At 42.3% G+C, this 20,283-nt stretch overlaps 1 protein-coding gene across 1 annotated transcript; it reads right to left on the minus strand.

The window, feature by feature from the left end:
- Window positions 1–295: 295 nt before the first annotated feature.
- GPR88 (G protein-coupled receptor 88) lies at window positions 296–4,149 on the minus strand. Its single transcript, XM_035252278.3, has 2 exons — window positions 3,786–4,149; window positions 296–3,419 (listed from the first exon to the last, which is right to left on the minus strand). Exon 2 carries the CDS (start codon window positions 3,344–3,346, stop codon window positions 2,192–2,194), a length of 1,155 nt encoding a protein of 384 aa, XP_035108169.1. The 5' UTR covers window positions 3,347–3,419; window positions 3,786–4,149; the 3' UTR covers window positions 296–2,191.
- Between the last annotated feature and the right edge of the window lie 16,134 nt (window positions 4,150–20,283).

The following is a 20,283-nucleotide window of genomic DNA, read 5'->3' on the forward strand; positions in this document are numbered from 1 at the left end:
AGAAAAGCATGCCCCCTCCAGCCATGCCCCAAAAGGAAAATTCTCAGCTTTCTGTTGTTGTTGCAATCTATTCCCCAACACTTACAGAAAGGAAATTTTACCTATTTCTCTTTAATGCTGGTATGTGGGCCTTATTCAACTATATAAAGTAGAAATAATTTTAGAAATTAAAAATAAAACAAGATAAATAAAAATAAAAAGAAGTTACTTTCATCACTAGTGTTTGGAATGCCATAGCCTCTGTTATAATGTTCTCAAGGAGGTGTGCAAGAAAACCAGAGACAGAAGAAAAAACTCAGAATAGTTGTCTGAACTTTAATATTTGAATCAAGGAAAATGTGAACAGATGAAACCTTAGTAGGAGAGAAATGGCGCATGCACAAAAGGGATAGATTAATAAAATGAGAGCTGATTATTGGTGATGAACATATTTGTTTTGTTTTCCTTAACACATCCCAACTTCCATAATTATTCAAATGCACAAGTGTTCCTAATGTCCTGGCTTAAATTGCCCAGGAATGCAACAAAGCAAGCTGGTTTCATTCCTGAATTATGCAGTTAACTGAGGCTGTTTGGGCCCAGATTTGATGTGGTGATTAGTCAGAATGCTGATATACGATTATTAAAATTACTTTTTCCCATTTTGATTTGATAAGGTGATTTTACACAATTGTGCATTTCAAACATGTCTAAGTAAATTTAGTAAACCGAAAATGAAAATGACAAATCTCAAATAACACATTTTAGAACACATTTCCATTTTGAACTGTTCACTACATATGACTGAGTTACATCTCCTTCAACATATACAATATTAATGTTAAATGTCATGGTAATATATATGAACTACATAAAAACAGCGTTGCTTTCTAACATGTGGCTCGTTTAAACCCTAAAAGAGCACCGCTGGCTTTGCTGAGCCAAACCATTTTACTGATCCATCTTGACTGTGATTCCATTTGTGAGATAAAGTCCCAACTGGGAGCTTTCTCATAAATTGGGTCAAGACAGAAAGAATTCTAGGTAGCCAGAGGTGTCTCTGTGTCTCTTCAAATAATTGAAGGCCATTTCTTCTGGTGTCTGGAAGAAGTAAAATGTCCTTGTCTAACGGGTATTGCTTTAGTATACCACATGCCCAGTAAGTTCTAGCATCTAGGAGCATGCAATAGCAGCTAATATTAGCTATGCAGTCATGGTATTATTTGTGTTTCATTATATCATGTGCATTTAGATATTTTAAATGTTAAAGAGAAAACAGAAGAACGTATTCTCCCAAGCAACCATTATAGTACAAAATGTTCAAAGCTGCAATCACATTCGTAAGGCAAATAAATTGGTTACAAAATGAGGGTAGCAACAAGTGTGCATGCTATAGAAACTGTGAAACGGTACCTAAAATAGATAATCACCTTATTTGTTTTCCAAATTCCAGTGCTGGCTCAGACCATCAATTATCAAACTGGAAAATTTTCACTTTAACGCTCGACGTCAATTTTCAGTCTTAGGAGTGCAAAAAAAAAAAAAAGGAACATAAAATAATTTGTTTTCTCACTGGCTAAGATTCTACCTCATTCGAGAAAGACTTAATAAAAAACCCTTTTAAGAATAAAGGGCTTGAGGTCTTAATGGCAACTCATACTGGTGGGCACACCTAGGGCTTCACTGTTCCAGGTTAATACACAAAAACTAAATGGTAAGAGAAGCATCATCAAAGACGGGTTACTTTCTAAAATACTTTCTGCATATTGATTTCCTTCTTCAATATTATTTCCTTTGGCTCATGCACACTCAAGGCGCTTCATAAATAAGACGATGAAAGTGGCAAGGGTTATACATTATAAAAGCTCTTTTTCAGAAACAAACAGTGTCGAAATAAATTAACCGGTTATTTTAAAACGCCAGTTTGCAAGTTCTTGAAGTCCCTGGTGTTTTGACTTTAGGATTTCTCTAAAACACAGAAACAAAGGGTAAAAATTAGGTGGCCGTCCAAAATGACTTCGGGAGCCCCGCTTAGGGAGAGGCCTGGGTTCTGGTAGCCCGCTGGGGTCGAAGGCCACATTTTCCCCGGGTTTATTGGGCTTCGCGGCGGGAGTCTTCGTTCAGGCAGGGGATGCCTTAGGAGGGAAGGAGGGGACGGTGGCCCAGGACGTTGAAAACAGGGTATCTCCACTTCCCTCGGGCCCCTGCTGGGTTACCAGTGCTGGCCGGCGGCGCGGGTGCCCAGTTGCGCCTGGGACACTGCGGGCACGGCCGTGGCGGCAACGGCGGCGGCCGCTGCGTCGCCGACGCCCGGCAGGACTGAGCGCACTGAGCGGCGGAACTCCTCGTTCCTCCACGTGTAGAGCAGCGGGTTGAGCGCAGACAGGGCGCAGCACAGGAGCCAGCTGGCCGCCTGCACGCCCCAGGGCACCGGCAGCGAGAAGCCGCTGGCCAGGCTCACCCACACCAGCGGCTGCGTGGCCAGCAGGAAGACGCAGCAGAGCAGCAGCACCGACAGGCCGCTGAGACGCCGCTGCGCCCGCCGCGGGTGCAGCGCGGGCGGCAGGGGTTGGGCCTGCGACGGGTGTGCGGCGCCGCCGGGGCCCTGCGCGTGCGGTGCGCCCGGGAAGGCGGCCGCGGCGGCGGCGCAGCCGGGCAGCTGGTGCAGCAGGTGGAAGTTGAGCACGCTGACCCGCTTGACGCTGACGCGCACGCGGCGCACGATGCCCAGGTAGCAGTGCAGCAGCAGGGCCGTCTGCGCCAGCAGCGCCGCGGCGGCCAGCAGTGCCGGGTAGTGCACGCGCGGGGGCGCGGCGCCGGGCCGCGGCGCCCAGGGCGGGAGCAGCAGCACGAGGCCCAGGGCGAGCGCCCAGGACAGCGCCAGCATGCCCGCCGTGTGGCGCCTCTGGTACAGCGCCTGGTAGGTGGCGGGCGTCCGGGTGATGAGCAGGTAGCGGTTCAGGGCCACGAGGCAGTGGGACAGGAGGGACACCGTGAGTCCGAGGCCCAGCAGCCCACCCCGTAGCAAGCGGTAGCTACCCCCGGCGCCGTCCCAGTCCGCCGGGGGCTCCGCAGAGCCGGCGGGCAGGAGCCCGAGCACCGCCTCCTGCGGCATCCAGAGGGCGCAGACGCTGAGGTCGGCGGCGCAGCCGTTCACGATGAAGGCGTTGCTGGTGGTCTGCAGCTTTCGGAAGGACGACACGAGATAGATGACCATGCCGTTGGCCAGCGTGCCCCCGATGGCCAGGCCGGAATACAGGAGGGACACCGGGATGCGCCGGCCCGCCCACGACTCCTCTTCCTCGCAGAGCAGCAGCAGCGAGCCCCCGGTGGTGGAGGAGGTGGATGTGGAGGAGGAGTTGGTCATTCTGGCCAACTCTTCACACCTCCCTCGCTAGCGTCGGCTTCTGGCAGCGCGGTCCATCCTGACGCTTTCCTGCCTGTCAGAAGGGCAAAGACATCCCTTCAGCCCTCTGCCACCGACACAAAAGGCTGAAGCTGAATAATGGGCTGGGGGAGGGGGAGAAAGCGAGCTGGTGGAGGACGGGGGTGGTAGATGACAGGTGCCTGCCTCGGAAATGTCTCCAGATCCAGGGGAAAGGCCACTTTGCATTATATTCAGCAGGCATCGGGAAAGCCCTAGGACAGAGCAATACCCAAAACAGTCTCTTCTCACCCAACACACACACACACACACACACACACACACACAGCTGGGAGTTATTGCCAGCTGGAACCCCTAGTTCCAGGAGAGAGGAGATATCCCAGCTGGGGGGGAAATGCCATGGGAAAGGGTTGAAGGGTACCTTGCGTTTGGGCTGGTCCTTAGCCGGTGTCGCAGAGGAAGGGATGCCAGGAAATACCTCCTCAATAACAGCATCAGTGGTCCAGAAATCAACAGGAGAAACTCAGCTGGGATCAGTGCCAGGAGCAAGTGTCCGCTTCTCCCAAGCAGCATCCACACACATGGTCCTAGGCAGGCACTGGCAGCTGCAGGGAGACTTCTCAGCTGGTATCAGGGCTGGAAAGTAAAGTGGCGGGCTTCAAGCCCAGGCGGGTGGGCAGGCAGGCAGCAGCAACAAGAATGCTTGGCTGCAAAAGCAGAAGCTGAGCTCAAGAGGAGAGCACCCTGTGCTCAGAAGCAAGAGTGGTGGCTGATGTGGTGAACCCACTCGAAGCTCTCTCCTGCTTAGTTATACATCACCCAGGGAAAAGACAGCCTTTCCACGCTTGGCATGAATTATTCAATAGCTTCTAACTTGTAAGGAAGAAAAATATCTTGCTCAGAAAGTCCTGTAGTTAACAAGTTTCTCTGTCTTTTCTCTCTCTCGATCACCTTATTTTTCATCATGCTTCATTTTTCTTTCCTTCCTTTATTTCTCCCTTCAATATTAGAATAAAATTTAATATACCCTAGAGCATTTCATCTTAGTCTGATGCATTTTTCTGAGAGATACATATATTCCCAGGACTGGTCTCTTTATTCCCACATTTTTTAAGGAGAATTGCTTTATGTACTACTTGAAATTCATTTTTTCTTTGGTAAAGTGGAACATAGATAATTATCCACAGAAAATCTCCATTCCTCAATTTAAATCATAATTTCAGTGTTTTCTCATCAACAAACTCCTTTCCAGAGTTTGTTTTGTTTTTTAGTAATGAAATGGTTAGAGGATAAAAATGAAATTGGCAGAAGGTTTAAAGTAGATGTGAATGGTACATCTAGACAATGGAATATTGTTCAATGCTAAAAAGAGATGAGCTATCCAGCCATGAAAACACATGAAGGAACCCTAAGTGTGTGTATCACTAAGTCCAGCAGAAATGGGCTGCATACCATATGCTACCAACTATGGCATACTTGAGAAGGCAAAACTATGGAGACAGTTAAAAAGACCAGTGGTTGCCAGGGTTAGGGAGGAAGGAGGAATGAATAAATGATCACAGAAGATTCTTAGGACAGCGGAACTCTCTACATGATACCATAATGGTGGATCTGTGTCCTTATACATTTGTCCAAAGTGGTGGAATGTGAAACGCCAGTGTAAACTACAGATTGGGGAATGATGTGTCAGTGTACATTCAACAATTGTAACAGACAAACCATTCTGGTGGGGGATTTTGATAATGGAAGAGGCCATGTATGGGTGGGGCAGGGAGCACATGGGAAATCTCTGTATCTTTCACTCCAACTTGCCATGAATCTAAAATTGCTCCAAAAAATGATCAGTCTTAAAAAATCAGGGTCGGGGAAAGCAAGGAACCTGAACAATCCACAGAGTGAACAAAGATGACTTTTCACTTCAGAACTTTTTGTCTTATAGACAGTATTAGAGATTGGCAGTCTGATGTTGGCATCTTCTTTGGTGCACGTGCTCATTTATCCATTCCATGTGGGAAGCTTTACAGAAAAGTCATTCTCTCAATTCTTCACTGGAAAAGTCATGTATAACTCAATATGGGAATATGGTAACATGGCATAGCGGGAAAAAAAATGTTAGGTGGAGTTGCAGGACACCTGGATACTAAGCCGAATATCCATCAGATAGCCCTGTGATGGATTATTTTCATCTTGTCAAATAAGTCCCCAGTCAATTACTTCAGAGGCCCTTTCCGTTAAACCTTTCTGTGAATCCCTTTTCATGAATTTAGCATTTTCTCCTTTCTAGCTACATGGCATGTACCTCTTCTAACATGCATTGTAGTTCTGGGTCATATGTCTAGGAGTCTTTCCCAGTAGGTCCCTGAGGGCAGTATTTCAGGAGAAAGCTCAAAACACACCTTCTCTGCTTTTCTCTTTCTATTTCCAAATCAACATGGATGGTTAATGGCTTTAAGAACTCTAATGAGGATTAAGGATGAGGATGATTTGATGGATTTGGTCCAGCTAGGCTGTATCTGAATGAAACTGGTGAGGACAGGGGCGGGAGAGGTGAAAGAAAAGAACCAGTGACTTGCTATTCAGAGGGTTGAAGGTTTCAATATCAAGTTTACTGATGTAAATAAGCATATGTCATCTCTTTTTGCTTATTGTCATTTGTCTTTATTGAGGCTTTGAGTGCAGTAAGCACAGCAAGTCTGCAGGAGACTCTCCCAATCATTCATACTTAAAACTTGTCATTGAAATAAAGTCGTTTTCTCTCACATTAACATAGTCCTAAAGGACTCTCTGATAGAATATGGTAGGAGGGTATTTTCAAATGCTGGATCCTCGGTCCCAGCTGTCACTTTTTTTGTTGCCTTGGAGATGAGCAGCATTCCTGCTGAGGGACTCCAGTGCCCAGCAGTCATACACACTTCCTCCAAGACCTCCTTTAGTGCTGGCCTGACAGGGGCCACATTTTTATTTGTTTCTAGATTTGGTTTTGCTTCTGTTTTAAGTTACCGAACTTACATAATATAGGGTAGGAAATTTTTCTATCTTATTTCCAGCACCAGGTCAGTGCCTGGGACATAGTAGATACTTAATCAATACTTATTGAATTAATAAGTGAATGGCAGTGTAAATTATTTCATTTATTTTTTTTTCCATGGTGAAACAGCAAGTGACTTTTATGAGCATCTCTTTCCTCTCACCTTCAGCAGGAACTTGTCCCATCAGTCATCTGCTCTCTGCTGTCTCTTATCAGTCTCCCTGGTTGCTCCCATTTGGACTTACAAAAATGTTGATTTCACCACAACCTCATAAAACTCCCCTGGAACTTCACCTTCTTCTCGTGGTGCTACACAGCTCACTTCCCCTTCCTGGTGGACGTGCTCAATTTCTGCTTCTACTTCCAGTTGTCCCATTGAATGCTCACGCACACTGCCATTAGCTCTCTCCACTCCACAGAAACAGCTTTGGCTAAGGTCAACAGCAGACTCTCAGTAGCAGATTGGGACTCCTCAATCCTTGCCCTCTTTACTTTGACTCTGTGAAGAACACACTCCTCCTCAGTGCTGTTTCCCTCCAGGTTTCCCGTTGCTTCTGTTTCCCTGTCTGCTCCCTTCCAGACTCATTCTCTGGCTCCCAGCGTCATGGTTCCTTTCATATGGTGGTCCAGGCTTCTCTTCTTGGTTCTCTTCTCACTCTAACTCTCTCTCCCTCATTGATCTCATCTGATTCCATGCCTTCCACTCTCGCCTATGGGTCACCCACAAATTCTTTCCCACCACGCTTACTCCGTTCCACAGCTGCAGACGTGTTGGAACTCTCCATTTGGCTGGCCTCTCTCCCTCCTCAGAATGACCATAAGCTCATTCCCCTAAGGTCACTGATTTGGTTAATAGTCCCAATGTTGCCCTAGTGTTTCTAATAATTCACCATCAAATATGGTGTTTGTTATAGTTTTCTGATACATTGTTTATAAGTTAGAGACATTTCTATCTATTTCTAGTAAGATTTTTATATGAATGATTTTTTAACTGTTAATGTAGTAGGTTACATTTGATGTATTGTTGAAAGTTGAATCATCTTTGTATTCCTCTGATAAACCCAATTTGGTCACAATATGTTATCCTCTTAAACATAGATAGACTGTAGGATTCTATTTGCTAATATTTTATTTAAGATTTTTGCATCATAAGTAAAACCCACTTCATTTAATTTTCTTCTGCCATCTTGTCCTTTCCTAGTGTCAAGGTTATGATAAAATTTCCCTCAGGAGTTATTTCACCACTACAGCATCCACATTCCAGCCCACAGAGATGGAGAAGATGAAGGGAGGGCAGCCAGCTTCCTTTTTAAGATTTCAGGAGAATCATAAACATTATCATTATCAATGTCATCGAGTATATACCATATGTGCCAAGCCATGTTTTGAGTCTTTTTTTAATCTGTTGTTACATTTATTTCTCATGCCAGGGTGACAAGGTACCCAGGACCCCCCCCAAATTTTCAGAGCAGAGCAGGTATTCAAATGGAAGTTTTCATGCCGATGTCTAAATATTTTAAAATCATAAATCAAGTTATTAACTATTAAATATGTTCTAGTCTCCTAACTTAACAAATATGCTTTCATGACAACTGGAGAGCCAGACTCAAATTTAGAATACTGGCCAGGAATAATAGCTCACACCTGTAATCCCAGCAATTTGTAATTTGCAAGGCAGTGATTTGCTGTAATCCCAGCAATTTGTAAGGCAGAAGTGGGTGGATTGTTTGAGGCCAGAAGTTTGAGGCCAGCCTGGGCAACAGAGCAAGACCCTTGTCTCTACAAAATATAAAACTTAGCCATTGCGGTGGTATGCACCTTTAGTCCCAGCTACTTGGGAGGATTGCTTGAACTCAGGAGTTCAAGGCTGCCGTGAGCTATGATTGCACCTCTGCACTACATCTTGGGCTACAGAACATGACCCTGTGTCTTAAAAAAAAAAAAGTTTAAATTCCCATCACACTCATAGGTTGTTCCCATGCTACCTGAATGTGACTTCTTTGGACAGTGTGCCACTGGCCTGTGATTCACCTCGATCTCTCCTCATCCTCTGCTGTGTCATCACATGCCAGAGAGGCCTCATGTCTAATGCAGTACACTCCATCCTGCATATCTGAGTTCTACCCACACCACTGTCCCACAGCCACCCCTTGGCAAGATCTCAGACCAAGGGTATCTGGAAGCTATAGTCAGCCATCAGACGAAGCCAGAAAAGTGCATGCAGACCTTGGAAGCCTGCTCATGGCTACTGGGCAGGGGGGAATTCTAGGCCCTGGTACTGGATATAGTCTAGAAATGGGATGAGCTCTAGGTGACCTTGTCCCTCTGGATCTATTTAATAGAGGAGAAAACTGAGTCACAAGGTTAAATGATATGCCCAAGATTACACAGCTCAGAAGTGGCAGAACTGGGATTCAAATGCATGTTATTTGGCCCCATACACATCCACTACACAATACTGCCTCCCTTGGAAAGTATTTTCCAGACGTGACTTAGCTGTTATAGATTCAGCTGCTATAACAAATTGATCCAAAACTACAGTGGTTCAAAAAACTTAATAATGGTTTATTTCTGTCCTATGGGGGTAATTGAGCAGTCCATGTAGAAAGCAGATCTACCCTATCAGATCATCTAGAAACCCAGGTGTCTCCTCTATCGCCGCCCCATCATCCCCAGGGCACTAGTATTCAAAGCGTGGTCCCTGATGAGCAGCAGCATCACTTGGGAATTTGTTAGAAATGGTTCCCAGAATCATTTCTGGAATCGGAAATTCTGGAGATGGTATCCAGAGATCGGTGTTTTAACAAGCCCTCCAGGTGACTTTGATGCACACTGAGGTTTTCCTTGTCTACACAGCTAAAATTATTTCACCACTGCTACACTCACATTCTACCCCACAGGGATGGAGAAAGGCAAAGGGAGGACAGCCAGCTTCCTTTTTAAGAATGTGACCTGCAAATTTCAGACATCACTTCTGCAGACATCACTTCTGCACACATCTCAACAGCCAAAACTTTGGTTTCATGGCTGCCACTTGCTGCAAAAGGAACTAGGAATGGATTGTCCAGCCAAAAGGTCGCAAGCCCTGCTAAAACTCCAGAGAGCAGGGGAAATGAGACTGGATACTGGGGCAGAGGGATGTAATTTGCAGGCTTATAGCACAAAAGCCAAGTCCATTTTATCATTTAAAAGCACAGTGCCTAGAGCCTACCAGCTTTGCAAGACCCTTTTAAAATGACTATGGGAAAAAAAATTACTGGCTCTGAAATTCAAAAAGAAAACTAAAAAACAATATGTTATTAAATAGTCACCTGCAATTCAAGTCATCATTATGTATAAACTACGTATGGGGAATTGGGGTGCATTTTAATATGTTTAATATATTGTATAATGGGATCTCCAAAAGTATCCAGGTCTGCGAAGCCTTGAAACAGCCCTGCATACATTCCTACATGACCTCTCTACCCCATCCCTCCCTCCCCTCACCCTGCTGCAGCCACTTGCCATCCCTGAGTGTGCTCCAGTCTCTCCTCTTTCCCATCCAGGCATCTTTGTTGACATCATGCTCATCCCTTGGCTGCCTCTCTGCCCCTCCACATGTGCTCCCACTTTTGCTAGCTAGGCCCTACTCGTCTTCCAGGTCTGAGGTTAGACTTCACCTACAAAGGGAGTCTTTCTCGATCCCAATGCTATGGTTTCAATGTTTGTCCCTCCAAAATTCATGTTGAAGATTAATCCCCAAAGAAACATGTGGGACCTTTAAGAGTCAATTGAGTCATGAAGGCTCTGCTCTTGTGAATGAATTAGTCCATTCATGGATTTATGGATTAATGGGTTAATGTATTAAAGAGTTATCATGGGAGGGGGATTGGTGGCTTTATACGAAGAGGAAGAGAGACCTAAGCTAACACGCTCAGCCCCTTCACCATGTGATGCCCTGCATCACCTCAGGTTTCTGCAGAGAGTCCCCACCTTGCCAGATGCAGCCTGTCTTTGACTTTGAACTTAGTCTCCATAACTGTAAAAAATAAATTGCTCTTCTTTATACATTACCCAGTTTTAGGTATTCTGTTGGGAACAATAGAAAACAGACTAAAGCTGATGAGCAGATTGCCTAGGCTGTGTGCCCCCGAAACACCTGAGTGTATCACTGCCATAGTGTGACTTCTCAGGCACTGAGTATCCCCTCTCCAAGCGGTAAGCTAGTCAAGGGCAAGGCCCTCTTTCTGATTACAGTACATGACATGTTGTAAATATTTAATCATGTGCTGCCTGAGTATGTCCCTTAGGAACCATTATATGTGGGATCAAGATTTCAACCTCAATTATCTTTCTGAAGAGATACAACTAACATTAGTGGAATCATGTAGCAGAGCATTTATTTGTTTTTCTAAAATACTTTAACAGCTTCATGAAACTACATCCTCCTGGTTTATGCTACAAGATTACTTTTAAACAGAGTGTTTGTTGAAAACACATCACAGAACCCCATGCCTGATACTGACAGGATCCCACGTGGACTTTCCTGGTACTGAATTTCATGATCCACAGAACAGGATACAGCAGCTGTCTCACATACTTTAGGAAGCCAAAGGGTATGTAGCAGCAGTGAAAAAGTGCTCATTTCCTGTTGCCTCCCGCCCCTCTGTGCCAAGCCACAGAGCAACCTCACTAAGCACAACACCAAAACTGTCTAAAATCCCATTTCTAACCCCAGCTGTATTTCTTCAGATCTTGGTCTCTCAGACATTACACAACTGAGAATTGTGTTGTTATGAGCCTGTTTCAACTCTATGTTTTTCAAAGGAACAACATCTTTATGCTGTTTGATACCCAGATTTGAGAGTGACTCAGCTGCAGGTGAGCATTCACCATTCACCATCACAAGAAACCCTACGGGTAGAGCTTTTAGAATTTATGAATGTATAGCATCATGAAGCTGCAATAACACCGTTTATTTCATTCTGAAATTCTTTGCCTGATGTATATGAAACCTTGGAGTGATGGTATTCAGCCTTCTCCTGCCCTGCCAGACTTCAGAGTTTTTATAGTTTCACTTCAGCAGCAGCAGCTCACTATGGTAGTGATATCAGCGGACTATACCATAGAGCAGTGGTTCTCAAATGGGGGAGATTTTTCCCCCAAGCATACATTTGGCAATTTCTAGAAACATTTTTTGTTGTCAAAATTTGGGTGAGGAGTGCTATTGGTATCTAATGGGTAGAAGCCAAAGATGCTGCTAAGCATCTCACAGTGTTCACACAGGACAGCACCCTCACAATACAGACTTACCCAAATGGCAACAGTGCCAAGACCCAGAAACCCTGCCATGGAAGTTAAAAGGTCAAGATCAAGTATCCAGGTCCTGCTTGTTATTAGTCACGTGATTGAGGCAAACGATTTCACTTTTATAGACCTCAGTTTTCAAATTCGTAAAATGGTGATAATGTCACCTACCTTGGAGGAGTCTTCAGCTTCCCGAAGTGGCCAGCACTTACTCTGTGTTGCACGTATTAGTGATAATGGTGATTCCTAACATGGGGCAAGGAGTGGAGGACAAAAAGTGATATGACTCCTCAACAAGGACAAATATGAACTGGACAGGGGGCTTACGAAACACAGATTCAGATGAACCCCATTACCCCATTTTTCCCTCCCAAGAGCTACTGTCTGTCATATGAAGTTCATGAAAGCATTTTAAGGGAGCTGTTACCCTCCCAAATTTGTGTGCAAAAATGTGGCCCCCCAAAACTGTGTTCAAAAAAGTGACCCTCCCAAATTTGTGTGCAAAAATACATATTTGTGCATTTTTCTGGAGAAAAGATTGAATAATTTTATGAGTTTGTAAGCTCAAAAAGATTAAGAGCAGTTGATATTGTATCTGAATACCTATGTCCCTCAAAAATTCATATGTTGACATCCTAACCTCTAAGGTGATGGTATTAGGAGATGGGAACCTTTGAGGGGTGATTAAGTCATGAGAACAGAGCCCTCATTAATGGGTTAGTGGCTTTAACTCCAGAGAGCTAGATAGTCCCTTCTGCCATGTGAGGTCACAGCTAGAAGGTACTGTCTATGAACCACGCAACCCTCACTAGATGCCAAATCTGCTAACGCCTTAGTTTTAAACTTCTCAGCCTCTGGGACTGTAAGAAAAAAAAAAATCAGTTGCTTATAAGCTACCCAGTTTATGGTATTTTGCTATAGCACCCCGAACAAGGGCATCATCTGATCTCATTTTATTGGAAAGAAAATTGAGACCCAAAGACAGGGAACTATTTACTCAAAGTCACACACAAAATGATGGAGTTGGGCCTTGTACCAGGTTGTCCCACAATACTAAGACAGATGGCTCTATTGGAGTGGGCTAGGACATAGTTTCCCAAACACAATTCCTTGCTCTTTCCTATTAATTTGTAAATCTCTACGTTGGTCTTTTTCTGAGTTAATGAAGCTGTGATCTTCAAACCTTCTCTACTTAAACAACTCAGGTCTTGTTTAGATCTACACGCTAGATTCCAGAATCTGAATTTTAACAAGCTTTTCTGTTAAACAAGATTCTTTCCATGCTAGTATTTGAGAATCAATGAAGTAAAGGATATTTAGGCTGCTCTTGTTAGTTTTTGAGTGTTGATTTGTAAAGTCTCTAAGACATTTTTTTTCAGGGCTGTGTTTTTAGTTTTTCCAGGAAAACCAATTTGAGCTAAAATTACTTTGGCTTCGTTTCTGTCCAGAAGTGACTTTTTTTCCAGTAAGAAGTTTGTTATAGTTTATTTTTTGAATCTGCTTTAAAATATTTGTCTGATTGCGATAGGAACTAGATGAAGAGGGTGTTGTGCTTTCAAGCATTTAGGAATTATTTCAGGTAATTTAAGTGAGGACATCAAATTCATATTCAAGGGGTGTGTGTGTTCTCTCACATATAACACTGATGGGGGAAACTTTTAGGCAATTAGCCACAATTGTCATCCTTAGTTAAGCCACACTGACAAGATCACATAAGAAATAGCTAAGAAATTCTTCATGAAAACGAAAAGTCTAAATTACATTGATTAAGAAACGAGAAAACCAGGAGCCATCCTGTTTCTACCTCACTGACATCATCATTGATGATGGAAAAAACTGCTTCTGTTTCCTGTGTCTCAGAAATAGGGTGCCTGCTCCCTGCTTCAGAGCAAATTGGCACTCTCAATTTCCAGAAACCCCTTTCTCAGCATATCCCTTTCTTTTATAGCCCTTGAAAATTTTGAAATCCTTCTCTGGATGCTGGGTGCAATCCTCTGAGCCTCAGTGAAAGCAATGGCTAATTATGTGTTAGAAGCCCCTGCCATGGAATTTCAGAGCTGCAAACATCACCCCATTTCTACTGCTTGTCAGACATCTCTGCTTAGATGGCCCTCAAACAACACAAACCCGACTAAATTCCCTGTGCTTGCACCTTGTTGGGGTGTGGAATAGCAATGGTTCTCTGTGTGCTAACTACCCCTCATTTCATCCTAATCACCTCCACACCCCTCATGTGGTGGGAAGTCGAAGTGTGTGTACACAGACCCAACTCTGAGTAGAAGCTGCTCCTAAGATAGGGCTCTGTCTTGGGCAGGAAAATGCAATATTTTGCGCCATTCATTTGGTCATTGCTTCTGTACCATACCGTTTGCCAGTGCTGTCCTGGAATATCTCTGTCTTGCTGTGCTGCATGTATGGTAGACACTTGTTTTGTCTGCCCAGCAAACCCCTTCGTCACATACTTTTTGAATTAGAACCCCTATGGGTCAGAAAACTATTATCTTTCACTTGATTCCAAAGGAAGTTCCCTGTTCTTTTGTGAGCTCAGCCATTCAAATTCCCCACCCCACCCCAGCCATAATTTACAGGGCTAGAGGTGATTATGAGTCACTTCCCAGTGGTGTGGGTTCAGGGCTGACAGTCAGGCCAGGGTCCCCGGTGACTAAAGCCTAAGTTGTAAAGATGTCGCCGCTGGTGGCATCCACATTTTCTGTGAGCTAGGATGTTCCTGCTAGTTTGGAGCTCCTGGTTCCAGTTGTACCTGAGGCCCAGGCACTTACCATTTATTGGGCTCCACATGCGTCGTGTGGCCTAAGCTAGTTAATGTTGCGTTTCGCTCACAGTTGGAAAAGACCAGCGAATACATGATTATGCCGTTTCCCCAAGCGGATTGTGAGCTCCTTGAAGATATGGATGAAGGCATAGAGAAGACACCTTCTCATCCTCGCATTCCCCACAGTTCCTAGCGCTATCCCTTAAGCAGGATATTCACTGATACACAAGGGAGGACTATTTAGCCTATTATTTCTCAACCTAAATCTCGATTTTTAAAAGATGTCCTGAAGAATTAAAAATCTTATTTTACTGTCTAAAGTTCCCCAGGGATGGGGGTGCAGGGGGAAATCCTAAAAAGACAATATTAAATGTTTGACTTCCCCTACCCTTAAATGACTTGAAAATATTTAAGGTGATTTAAAAAAAAAAGAAGAAAAACGAAAACTAAAACAAATATTTTGAGTCTTCTTTTCTCTGTATAGTGATTCTTATCCCTACTGTGTATCAGGAATTTCTTGGGAAGCTTTAAAAATAAATTAAAAATAAATCTTAGGCCCCATGGCCCAAGTTCTTATTAAATTGGTCTGGAATAGAGCCTGGGTACCATTTTTTTTTCCAGAAAACTCTTTGGAATTTTTATTGGGATTGCAGTGAATTTATAGAGGTACATGGAGAATACTGACATCTCATATTTCATTGGAAGTACCATAAATATGTTATACCTTTCTATTTGTATTGAGTTCTACAGCTTTATTGAGGAATGACTGATGTACAATAAAACTACATACATTTAATGTATCTGATTTAAAACTACATATAGTTAATGTATATGATGTAATGTGTTTGGACAGATACCTATACCTGTGATACCATCACCACAATCGAGGTGACCGACATATCCGTTATCACCAAAGGTTTCTTTGTGGAGGAAGCACACTTTTATTTTGGTAAGAACACTTAATGTAAAGGCTACCTTCTTAACTAATTTTTAAGTTCACAGCACTGTATTGCTACCTATAGGTGCTAGGTTGTACAGCAGGTATCTAGAATGTATCTGTCTTATAGATAACTGTAATTTTATACCACTGAACAGTAACTCTCTATTTCTTCTGTTTTTTTCTTTTTTCCTTTCTGTGATCCTCAGAAAACTGTGAACGTCAGCACAACGGTTTTCACTTTCTGTCTGTGGCTCCACAGTAGCCTCTCGATCAATTTTGCTGAGTAAGTGGCTGAATATCAATCCAGAGGCAACATTCCAATCTGTGGGTAAATATGAGTTCTTATATTTTATTCCCTTCCCACTGTCTCAATTTTTTCTTAACCGGCAATGTCCCCCACCAGAGGGAGTAGCTTATTAAACTGCCCCGAATCTTTTCCAATACAACTTGTTCTGCTCCCATAGGAAGCTTTCCCAACCCAGATTTCAGTCAGAACTCTAGATGTAATTAATGGCCAGAGCCCCACTCAAGAAAATGAATCTGTGTAACCATTTCTGAGTAACTCGGAGAAAATGTGAAAAGGAAAGCAAAGTGGAATTTTTAAATAGGCCTAATCTATGCATATGTTTCATTACGTGGGTTTCAGCAATAAAAGGCATACAACCCTAATTAAGGATGTCACAGCTTAGTGAGAGAAAAAAAAATTATACTTTACCAAACCCAGAGTGAGAAAGGCTTCCTGAAGAAGGTGGAAAGCAAGCTGACTACTGAAAGGACTGACTTTACATGGCATGTGAAAATATGTAAGAAGGTGACTTAAAAGGTAAGAACAAATTTTTAAATATTTGGTTTTTAAAAAATAAAACATAAAAAATAATTAAAAGTTTAAAACCCTCCTAAGCAAGAAGGATACGTGTGCAGAGGAAGTTACAGATGCCCTCTGGCCTTCCATTTAGCCTAATCCCAAGGGTGAACTACCCTGGACTCCTGTGAATCAAAATCCTCAGACAGAATAGTCAGTCATAGGTCAGACAAGACCTATACACAAGACATTTTGCCAGCTCAAAATGATCCCACTTAAATTGACAGCTTGGCATCTGTAGATTTGCAAAAGTTGTTAAGTCTTGGGGGTAACTTTAATTATTCAATTGATGTAGGCCAAACAAGGTACTAGGTGCTACAAATCTGTGAGTAATCTATACAGTCTTCTTATAGCCCTAAGATGTATCCATTTCTACAAATGTTTTATCATTTTAATTTATATTTTTATTGTTTTAAGTACATGTCTTTAAAAGCCTCTGTTGCCTGCTTTTTTACAATCATTTTTAGCTTTAATTTTTACTATTTTTTTAATTTTTTAAATTGCAGTATTTTAATTGCAGTATTTAAAACACTGCATTAACTTATATTTTTATTTCTTTTACTTTAAATAACAGATAGGTGGCATAGATATTGAGAGAAAAATTTTGAGACTAGCTTATCTCTTAAAGTAAATATGAGTTGGTGAGTTTCTCCTACCCATTTGGCCTGAAAGAGGTTGGAATATTGTAGACATTGATTGGCAGCAGGTTTATTATGGCCAGTAGAGTGTTTTATAAGGGGAAGCTACACGGCTTTCAAATGTATCCATTCGAAAACAAAACAAAAACCAGAACTCTGGCCCATCTGGAACCCTGGAGTCTCAAAAGATAGAGCTATCTCCTAAATCACAACTCTTCCATCCACAAACAAGTTTTCTAAAAACACTGGTTTTGCATCAACAGCATGAGGGGAAACTGCACATTGTTTAAGTGGGCTTTAGTTACACAAAATTAGTTGGCTATGATATAGGGTATACAGAAAAGTGTTTAAAAATCAGGCCTGAGACTGTCTTGTGAATGGCTTGCTTGCAAGGTTGCCTTTGACTTGTGCCTGAGAATTTGGCTGGTAAACGGTTCCTCTACGCTGATATAAAACTTCCTCTTAATGATAAGTGTGATTCATTGCACCTAGTCTGTGTAAATAATATGGTGTATGTTGAATATCTGCTTTCCTCCTGGGAGTCTGGAATTTTGATTGTGCTATACCCATGTGACCAGCCACCAGTAGGAACTTAGGATGCTGAGTCTCTAATGAACTTCTTTGGTAGACAATGCTTCACACTTGTCACACCTCCCTAATGGGGGAATTAAGTGTGTTCTGTGTGACTCCACTTGGAGGGGACTCATGCAAGCTGGTGCTTGGCTTCCTCCAGATTTCAACCCATGTGCCTTTTCCCTTTGCTGATTTTGCTTCATTTTTTTTAACTGTAATAAACCTTAGCTTGTGGGTATAACTCTACATTGGGTCCTGTGAGTCCTTCTAGCAAATTATCAAAACTGGGAATGCCCTCGGGGCCCCAGTACACAGGGCTTTTTAAATTAAATAAATAATTAGATCCTGGCTTAGTAATTGACTTTCATCTCTCCTCCAGACCAGATGAGTGAACTTTTTCTCTTTTGGTTTACCTTAAAAATTAACAATCCTAACTACTTGTCACTTAAACAGAAATCCTTAATTAAGGATAATTTCCCCCAACAGATTTGACTTTAAAATAGATCAAACTAAAGTCACAGTTTGTCAGCTTGGTAGCTTTTCAAGGTTGCACTCAGCAGTCCCACTTCTTGTCATGACAGGGCAGCCATCTCAGGACCAGCGTCACTGATTCAGCCTCCAGCGCAATATGAGAGAAAGAGAACTCTGGCTGGTGCTCTATGGAGATGTGGTACGAGACTGTCTGAGCCCAGGGATTCTGCCGCCAGTGTTTCTGGTAACAGATGTTGGCTGTATAGGTCCTACAGTGTTGCCATTTGACGAGGTGCCTGGCCACTTAGTCCTTGGTCATTGAAGGCACCAAAATGGCAAAGTAAGCTACCAGCTGGGCCTCAAGCAGCAGGAAACTTCTAGGATTGGCAACTATAATTGTGAAACACATTGGAGGAAGCGAATATTATATATAACCTCAAATCAGAAAAAGCTAGGCCTACCTATCCAGTCCTGCTGGTCACACTCAGCAGATGCTTACTTTACAACCCTAAGTTGCTTGAAAAGCTAATTGGTTACATCTTTCCAGAGTTGATAAAGCATGCTTCTTGAAATATGGTATCCAATTTAGGTTTTTTCCATTTAGAAAAAAATGTCTCTTGGCCTGTAAGGAACTTAGACTTTAAAAAATGGCTCCCTCTTCTCCATCATTTTATTCATTTTTGATTTGGTTTTTACAAAACCAGCTCCTTTCTTCTCAAGTCTCTGGGACCCCAGTGTCTTCCAAGTTTTATTTAAATCCCCGATACAAAAAGGTATATATATTTTACTTACATTAGCTCTAATAAAGCCAAGTTATATGGTAGGTTAGTAGGAGAGTCGTAGGTAGATAGACAGATGGATTCTTATAGTAATCTAATCTCTGATTCCAATTTTGTCCTTCCACGTGCTCAACATAATTGTTTTCGAGGATCTGAATATCAAGACTGGCAATCTCACTTGGAGATAATCCTTTCTTAAAAATTGAGTAAAGTAAGTGCCAAAGAAGAGTCCTGGAATTGACTAAAAGTGTGTGTGTGGCGTAAATATGCCCAGTCTGGAAAGAAAGGACAGATATCTTATGATGTCTGAGAAGCCTCAGCTTCAAGTCCCAGTGTCAGTTGCCTTGAAATTCCATGTCCAAAGCCCCTATTTACTCTCCCTATGATACACCTGCTTGGTTCTACGAAGCCACTTCAGATCCTTTTAAAAGGGAGCCATGATAGACATAAAATACAGTTGGCCATCCCTATCCATGGGTTCCACAATAGATTCAAGCAAACAGGGATAAAAAATACTCAGAGGAAAACAATAATTGCATCTATACTGTATTGAACATGTACAGACTTTTCTTGTCAATATTCCTTAAACAACACAATATAGTAACAATTTACATGGCATTACATTGTAATAGATATTATAGCTAATCTAGAAATGATTTAAACTATACAGGAGGATGTGTATAGGTTATATACGAATACCACACCATTGCATATAAGGGACATGAACATCCTCTGATTTTGATATCCACAGAGGTCCTGGGACTATTCCCCCATGGATATGGAGGGATGACTATATATTTGATATATTATCACCCCCAAATCTGAAGTTTTAATGTAAATATTTGCAGGTAGAATCATTTCTACAGTTATTACCAAGCCCCATTCTTCCCTTGCAGTGCAACTTCTCAAAAACATGTGGTCAACTTAATTCAAACCAAAGAAGACACCACAAGTGGTGATGTGATTTACTTTGATTTTGGTGGCGTGCAGGTTCAAATGAGGTACAGAGAATGAAAAGGTCAGCTATTTATGTTCGTCCACTTAAAACTGGGTCCAAATACGTTTTGCATTAAAATTACTCTTTTAATATAAGTTTCTACTTGTACTTAACAAAAAAAGTTTAAAATTCTCGAGAAAAGCTATTTTTCTCCTTCTTGATATGATTATCATAATTCCATCCATAGAGAGGGAACTGGGTGGGAATATATTAACATTTCAATTCAGCTCAAAATAACTTAATACAACTATTTTCTACTTTCCTTTATATGCCATAGTTGTCAACCCTATGCAACCTATGTGTAAATAAAGGAGTTTTATGCTGTAAATTACATCTTTCTGGAATTGGAATTGTCCCTAATTAATCTTCTGAGGAGACATACAGTGACCAAATTCTTGCTTTGCTGAGTGTTGCAAAGAAGACTCCAAGGCTTTCGCAGGCATCATTTACTCTGCCTTATGATGGTACTTTTAGAACGAGTACAGACCTCTTACATGACATAAAAGAAATAAAGTCAGCTGATATACTAACAACTGGTTTGATTAGAGACTCCACATATTAATGGTTTTCTT

Source organism: Callithrix jacchus, chromosome 7 (assembly GCF_049354715.1).
Source record: "Callithrix jacchus isolate 240 chromosome 7, calJac240_pri, whole genome shotgun sequence".
NCBI lineage: Eukaryota > Metazoa > Chordata > Mammalia > Primates > Cebidae > Callithrix > Callithrix jacchus.

Coding starts and splice junctions, on each gene's coding strand:
- GPR88 (XM_035252278.3), bottom strand. CDS start 3,346: ATGACCAACTCCTCCTCCACATCCACCTCCTCCACCACCGGGGGCTCG.